This window comes from Salvelinus sp. IW2-2015, linkage group LG11 (assembly GCF_002910315.2).
Source record: "Salvelinus sp. IW2-2015 linkage group LG11, ASM291031v2, whole genome shotgun sequence".
In the NCBI taxonomy this organism is placed as follows: domain Eukaryota; kingdom Metazoa; phylum Chordata; class Actinopteri; order Salmoniformes; family Salmonidae; genus Salvelinus; species Salvelinus sp. IW2-2015.
In genome coordinates, this window is record NC_036851.1 from 15100472 (window position 1) to 15108722 (window position 8251).

General features: G+C 40.7%; 1 protein-coding gene and 1 pseudogene across 1 annotated transcript in view; both read right to left on the reverse strand.

The window, feature by feature from the left end:
- LOC111969865 (catechol O-methyltransferase B) overlaps nt 1–1494 on the reverse strand; it is a 9219-nt gene extending 7725 nt beyond the window's left edge. Inside the window, exon 1 of the mRNA XM_070445818.1 lies at nt 1449–1494. Within this exon, the coding sequence (XP_070301919.1) occupies nt 1449–1494 (46 nt within the window). The remainder of the gene's footprint in view (nt 1–1448) is intronic.
- Nucleotides 191–8251, reverse strand: part of LOC111969866 (SRSF protein kinase 3-like) — a 26219-nt pseudogene continuing 18158 nt past the window's right edge.

Here is an 8251-nt window from a genome sequence, read left to right on the forward strand (position 1 = left end):
TCTATAACCTCTCATATAGATTAATATTAACCATGCAAAATCAGTAGCAGTGCATGGGAAAATCACTGTGGAAGCCAAGCCCCCCCCCCCCCCCAAACAACATATTACAACTTACATGTTGTGATAATTGCGTTGTTTGCACTAAAGGGATGCACACACACTGTCATTTCACTCTGAAAACTCTCGGGGGGTGGGGGGGTGGACTCTTGAACCTTTCATAGAGAATGCAACTCATGTCTATAAGCCCAGGAGAGGCTGAGCGGAGGTAATGCCTCGAGATGGGCTTTGTGTTGCATAGCAACGGGCAGAACAGGTCAAGCTGTGAGACAGAACCCATGGCACTTGGGCTGAGACCATCTTTACTTAGGCTTTCTTACACGTGTACTGTAGCTACATACATAAAAGCTTCTGGAAATGTAGTCAGGCGCTTTGAGAGAGTGCCTTAATTTGATGGCAAATATACAGTKAATTGTTTGATGAAGCGGATTAACTGTAGCATATTCCAGTGGGCATTACACCCTCAAGGTGCTTGAGATGTATAAAGACAAAATAAAATGTATAAAGACAAAATATTAGCATCCGCTTATACTAAATAATTATAAACTGCAGTGTACAGAGAGAGAGCTCAATAAAACAACTCTGAAGATCGTTCCAAGACATCATGASGAGAAGAGGGGCATGCGAATCAGATGATAGAAAAAACATGCCACACATATTTAACCCAATCCCCACTGATGTAATTATGGAATCTAAACAGTTCCATTGAAATCTACACAATTCAGTCAGTCAAACTTCAGAATGCTCTGCAAAATCTTAAGCTTTTTAAAGGGAGAAGACAATTTACTGCACTGTTATTATGAAACCACAGTTGAAACCAACAATGTAAGCARGCAAAAAGTAGCCGCTATTTACTATACTATTTCAGCATGCAAAGATAGATTAAAGACATGTCAATGGCAAAATAACATGGCTATACTTACATCTGAAGCTTGTCAGTCTCCAATCAGGATGGAGATATTCTTCCTTTTCTTCACTTACACTTCTCCTTCTTGATGCCACCTCTCTCGCCATAAAACTGTTTCACACCTTCCAGCACAGTTCGTCTCACACACCAGCGCACATTTTCACGAGACTAACCCCTCCCTACTTGCCAACCCTCCCCCTCTCTTTCCGCTGCTGAATTATAGCTAACCCTTAGTGTGAACAGAGAGGGAATCCAACTGGGCACGGACGTCAATTTAACATCTGGTCCACGTTGGTTCGACATCATTTCATTGACATGTGGAAACAACGTTGAATCAACCAGTGTGTGCCCAGTGGGATGTGGAGGTCTCACTAGAGAAAGCCCACTTTCAGTCATCAACACACTCACAGCCTACRCACACATAAGTTAGATCATAAGGGACAACACAGAAGGAAGCAATGAAAGGAGGGGAGGTATGGCTTACCTTGCATGGACTGGGTGACCGGGCTGTAGTTTTGAACCCTACTCATCAGTATCCTAATCCRCTTTGAAGCCACTCCTTCTCTGMCATTCCACGAGGTCTCATAACAGGAGTCAGGTGAATCAGAGTATTATGAATTCATGCATGAATTGGCTAAATTAACACAARGTCTAATTCTAARCCGATTTCTATTCATTATTTTAAGAAACGCGGTAGATAATGAAAGCCTTGTATAAACAAATAACATTTATTCAAAGAAAGARAAAAACAAAAGTAATTTTCCCAGTGTCCTTTTGAAAAGGCAGTATTCCAGTAAGTCTTGCCTTCTTTATGATTTTGGTCATTGATGTGCTCAAATTTGAATAATCTGAACACAGGCCATCACATCAGAAATAATGTGGAATATCAAATGKATATCTAAAGAGAGCTGTAAAATTAAACAGTGACAGTTTTACATAAACTGGATTTGTTTCATCATCATGTCATCTCTCCATAGCAAAGTTATTTTCTCCACATCAAACGCTTCAAATCACCCGACAAAATATATGATAATTGATTGCTCTCCCAGAGCAAACAGAAAAAAGCACATGCAGAATATCATTTCATTCGGACCCACAAACCCCCCCCCCCTCCACTAAATGGCAATCCCACTTTCAACCTCATAATTATCACGCCACCACAACAGTGTCTACATACGGTATGTGAAAACAGCACGTTTCTATGATCTGTGTTAAACAGATAAGGTCCTAAAAAAGACTTCTCTGTGACATCACAGGGTAGATTAAAAAGTTAAGAGAAACTGATTTTCTAAACCTGCAACAAGTTTCTAGTCAGAGGGAAGTCTTGCTCCCACGTCGCCGTGTATCTCACAGTGTTAGAAAATCACATTTAAAAAAAATGTTTAAACTTTTGATTGATGCATCGGGTTTAACTTTTAATGATATTGTTCTACAAAAAGTAGAAATACACATATTTCACATATGTAGACACTGGTATTGTGCTAGAGATAATGACATGAGGTTTAAAATTGGTGGATTTGCCCTTGAAATCATCATCATATTAAGGGACTTCACCTGTGTAACCTCTGTGGCCTCGGTGAGACSGCTGTCTATGATGTAATCCAGGGTGGTTCAGACACTGGGCAGTGGTGGCGACTCTGTGTCCATGAGGATACCAGAGGGGTTCAGACACTAGGTAACATGGTAGATAGAGCCACCACTAGATAACASTAGGTATGATGTCTATGAGGAGATCCAGGGATGTTTTAGACACTGGGCAGCGGTGGCTCTCTTCTCTGGGAGGGGCTCCAGCATGGTGAGGAGGAAGGCACTGAACTGGACTGCTTGCTCCCGTGGCCACTCGTATTTATCCAGCAGGATCTCACACAAACTCCACGGCTTCAGCCTTGAGATGCGCCGCAGATGCCCTGTTAGCAAACAAGGGAAAGAGTCTTACATAATTACACTAAGTATTGACTYAACAGGATATGTAAAAGGAATTTGATAGTCATTGTGTGGGTGAAATTAAAATAAGGGTGCTCTTTCACATAAATATGAATCATATGCTACAAGAAACRATTTGTGTATACAACATTTCACAAGTCATTGTGAATAGATATACCTTTGTGATTGAAATATCGCCTGGAGTTTCTCCCTGKGAGGGCAAACTGGGATGGAAGGGGTCCCAGCAACTCAATTATGTGAGCAATGTGATCTGAAAGGAGACATTGGACTATGCTGGTGAAATAAATATTATAGCATTTATTTTCTTTCTTTTTTTAATGAGCAAGACCAATCACCAGGAAAAACACAGGACAGAGAGGAGAAAGAACAAGGCTTACCTTCCTCTCGAGAGAAGTTGTCCCCTGAATGGGGTTCAAACAGATATTCCCCAGTGGCCAGCTCAAATGCCTGTATGGAAATGTTAGAGTTCTTAGTAATAGATATTATAGACAGTCATAAGGGTGGATGTGGTGCTCCTGGGTTCTCACCATGCAGGCTGTGCTCCAGATGTCTGCAGGAGTGCCATAGTCAGCCCCAATCAGGACCTCCACAGAGCGGTACTGACAGGTCTGGATGTCCTCTGTGAAGTGTTTGTACTGGAGACCAGACATGAAGAATTAGCCCTCKATACTATGAGCAATTACTTGATATTAGCCTGTTGAATGTTATATTAATGTATTTTGTCATCTAAGGTACCATATTTAATACCTATACAGTACCAGTCCAAAGTTTGGACAAACCTCATTCTAGGGTTTTTCTTTATTTTCACTATTTTCTACATTGTAGAATAATAGTGAAGACATCAAAACTATGAAATAACACATATGGAATCATGTAGTAACCAAAAAAGTGTTAAACAAATATATTTTATATTTGAGAATATTCAAAGCAGCCACCCTTTGCCTTGATGACAGCTTTGCACACTCTTGGCATTCTGTCAACCAGCTTCATTGGGGCATTACACCCTCAAGGTGCTTGGATGTATAAAGACAAAATAAAATGTATAAAGACAAATATTAGCATCCGCTTATACTAAATAATTATAACTGCAGTGTACAAGAGAGAGCTCAATAAAACAACTCTGAAGATCGTTCCAAGACATCATGAGGAGAAGAGGGGCATGCGAATCAGATGATAGAAAAAACATGCCACACGTATTTACCCAATCCCCACTGATGTAATTATGGAATCTAAACAGTTCCATTGAAATCTACACAATTCAGTCAGTCAAACTTCAGAATGCTCTGCAAAATTTAACTTTTTAAAGGAGAAGAAATTTACTGCCACTGTTTATTATGAAACCACAGTTGAAACCAACAATGAAGCATGCAAAAAGTAGCCGTATTTACTATACTATTTCAGCATGCAAAGATAGATTAAGACATGTCAATGGCAAAATAACATGGCTATACTTACATCTGAAGCTTGTCAGTCTCCAATCAGGATGGAGATATTCTTCCTTTTTCCATTACACTTCTCCTTCTTGATGCCACTCTCTCGCCATAAAACTGTTTCACACCTTCCAGCACAGTTCGTCTCACACACCAGCGCACATTTTCACGAGAAACCCCTCCCTACTTGCCAACCTCCCCCTCTCTTTCCGCTGCTTGAATTATAGCTAACCCTTAGTGTGAACAGAGAGGGAATCCAACTGGGCACGAGACGTCAATTTAACATCTGGTCCACGTTGGTCGACATCATTTCATTGACATGTGGAAACACGTTGAATCAACCAGTGTGTGCCCAGTGGGGTGTGGAGGTCTCACTAGAGACCCACTTTCAGTCATCAACACACTCACAGCCTACCCACACATAAGTTAGATCATAAGGGACAACACAGAAGGAAGCAATGAAAGGAGGGGAGGTATGGCTTACCTTGCATGGACTGGGTGACCGGGCTGTAGTTTTGAACCCTACTCATCAGTATCCTAATCCCCTTTGAAAGCCACTCCTCTTCTGGCATTCCACGAGGTCTCATAACAGGAGTCAGCGTGAATCAGAGTATTATGATTCATGCATGAATTGGTAAATTAACACAACGTTAATTCTAATCCGATTTCTATTCATTATTTTAAGAAACGCGGTAGATAATGAAAGCCTTGTTAAACAAATAACATTTATTCAAAGAAGACAAAAACAAAGAGTAATGTTCCCAGTGTCCTTTTGAAAAGGCAGTATTCCCAGTAAGTCTTGCCTTCTTTATGATTTGGTCATTGATGTGCTCAATTGAATAATCTGAACACAGGCCATCACATCAGAAATAATGTGGAATATCAAAATGAATATCTAAAGAGAGCTGTAAATTAAACAGTGACAGTTTTACATAAACTGGATTTGTTTCATCATCATGTCATCTCTCCATATCAAAGTTATTTTCTCCACATCAAACGCTTCAAATCACCCGACAAAATATATGATAATTGATTGCTCTCCCAGAGCAAACAGAAAAATAGCACATGCAGAATATCATTTCGATCGGACCCACCCCCCCCCCCCCTCCACTTAATGGCAATTCTGCACTTTCAACCTCATAATTATATCACCCGCCACAAACAGTGTCTACATACGGTATGTGAAAACAGCACGTTTCTATGATCTGTGTTAAAATGATAAGGTCCTAAAAAAGACTTCTCTGTGACATCACAGGGTAGATTAAATTGTAAGAGAAACTGATTTTCTAAACCTGCAACAAGTTTCTAGTCAGAGGGAAGTCTTTGCTCCCACGTCGCGGTGTATCTCACAGTGTTAGAAAATCACATTTAAAAAAAATGTTTAAACTTTTGATGATGTATCGGGTTTAACTTTTAAATGTATATTTTGTTCTACAAAAAGTAGAAATACACATTATTCACATATGTAGACACTGGTATTGTGCTAGAGATAATGACATGAGGTTTAAAAATTGGTGGATTTGCCCTTGAAATCATCATCATATATAAGGGACCTTCACCCTGTGTAACCTCTGTGGCTCCGTGAGACGGCTGTCTATGATGTAATCCAGGGTGGTCAGACACTGGGCAGTGGTGGGACGTCTGGTGTCCATGAGGATACCAGAGGGGTTCAGACACTAGGTAACATGGTAGATAGAGCCACCACTAATAACACTAGGTTATGATGTCTATGAGGAGATCCAGGAGTTTTAGACACTGGGCAGCGGTGGCTCTCTTCTCTGGGAGGGGCCCAGCATGGTGGAGGAGGAAGGGACTGAACTGGACTGCCTGCTCCCGTGGCCACTCTATTTATCCAGCAGGATCTCACACAAACTCCACGGCTTCAGCCTTGAGATGCGCGCAGATGCCCTGTTAGCAAACAAGGGAAAGAGTCTTACATAATTAAACTAAGTATTGACTGAACAGGATATGTAAAAGGAATTTGATAGTCATTGTGTGGGTGAAATTAAATAAGGGTGCTCTTTCACATAAATATGAATCATATGCTACAGAAACTATTTGTGTATACAACATTTCACAAGTCATTGTGATAGATATACCTTTGTGATTGAAATATCGCCTGGAGTTCTCCCTGAGAGGGCAAACCTGGATGGAAGGGTCCAGCAACTCAATTATGTGAGCAATGTGATTCTGAAAGGAGACATGTGGACTATGCTGGTTGAAATAAATATGTATAGCATTTATTTTCTTTCTTTTTTTTAATGAGCAAGACCAATCACCAAGGAAAAAACACAGGACAGAGGAGAAAGAACAAGGCTTACTTCCTCTCGAGAGAAGTTGTCCCCGAATGGGGTTCAAACAGATATTCCCCAGTGGCCAGCTCAAATGCCTGTATGAAAATGTTAAGTTTTAGTAATAGATATTATAGACAGTCATAAGGGTGGATGTGGTGCTCCTGGTTCTCACCATGCAGGCTGTGCTCCAGATGTCTGCAGGAGTGCCATAGTCAGCCCAATCCAGACCTCCACAGAGCGGTACTGACAGGTCTGATGTCCTCTGTGAAGTGTTTGTACTGGAGACCCAGACATGAAGAATTAGCCCTCAATACTATGAGCAATTACTTGATATTAGCCTGTTGAATGTTATATTAATGTATTTTGTCATCTAAGGTACCATATTTAATACCTATACAGTACCAGTCCAAAGTTTGGACAAACCTCATTCTAGGGTTTCTTTATTTTCACTATTTTTACATTGTAGAATAATAGTGAAAGACATCAAAACTATGAAATAACACATATGGAACATGTAGTAACAAAAAAAGTGTAACACAATATATTTTATATTTGAGAAATATTCAAAGCAGCCACCTTTGCCTTGATGACAGCTTTGCACACTCTTGGCATTCTGTCAACCAGCTTCATAAGGTAGTCACCTGGAATGCATTTCAATTAACAGGTGTGGCTTAAAAGTTAAAAGTTTATTTGTGGAATTTTTCCTTCTTTAATGCGTTTGAGCCAATCAGTGGTGTTGTGACAAGGTAGGGTTGGTATATAGAAGATAGCCCTATTTGTGAAGACCAAGTCCATTTTATGGCAAGAACAGCTCAAATAAGCAAAGAGAAATGACGGTCCATCATTATTAAGGCATGAAGGTCAGTCAATTTGGAAAATGTCAAGAACTTTGAAAGTTTCTTCAAGTGCAGTTGCAAAAACCAACCACTATGATGAAACTGGCTCTCATGAAGACCTCCACAAGAAGGAGACCCAAAGTTACCTCTGCTGCAGAGGATAAGTTCATTAGATTTAGAGTTACCAGCCTCAGAAATTGCAGCCCAAATAAATGCTTCACAGAGTTCAAGTAACAGACATTCACACTCAAACTGTTCTCAGAGGAGACTGCGTGAATCAGGCCTTCGTGGTCAAATTGCTGCAAAGAAACCACTACTAAAGCACACCAATAACAATAAGAGACTTGCTTGGGCCAAGAAAAATGAGCAACGGACATTAGACCAGTGGAAATCTGTCCTTTGGTCTGATGAGTCCAAATTGGAGATTTTTGATTCCAGTCTTTGTGAGACCAGAGTAGTGGGAACGGATGATCTCTGCATGTGTGGTTCCCACCGTGAAGCATGGAGGAGGTGTTAGGGTGTGGGGTTGCTTTGCTGGTGACACTGTCAGTGATTTATTGTGATGGTGTGGGGTGCTTTGCTGGTACACTGTCTGTGATTTATTTTGAATTCAGGCATACTTAACTAGCATGGCTACCTCAGCATTCTGCAGCAATACGCCATCCATCGGGTTTGCGCTTCGTGGGACTATCATTGTTTTTCAACAGGCCAATGACCCAACAACCTCCAGGCTGTGTAAGGGCTATTTGACCAATAAGGAGAGTGATGCTGCATCAGAAAGAA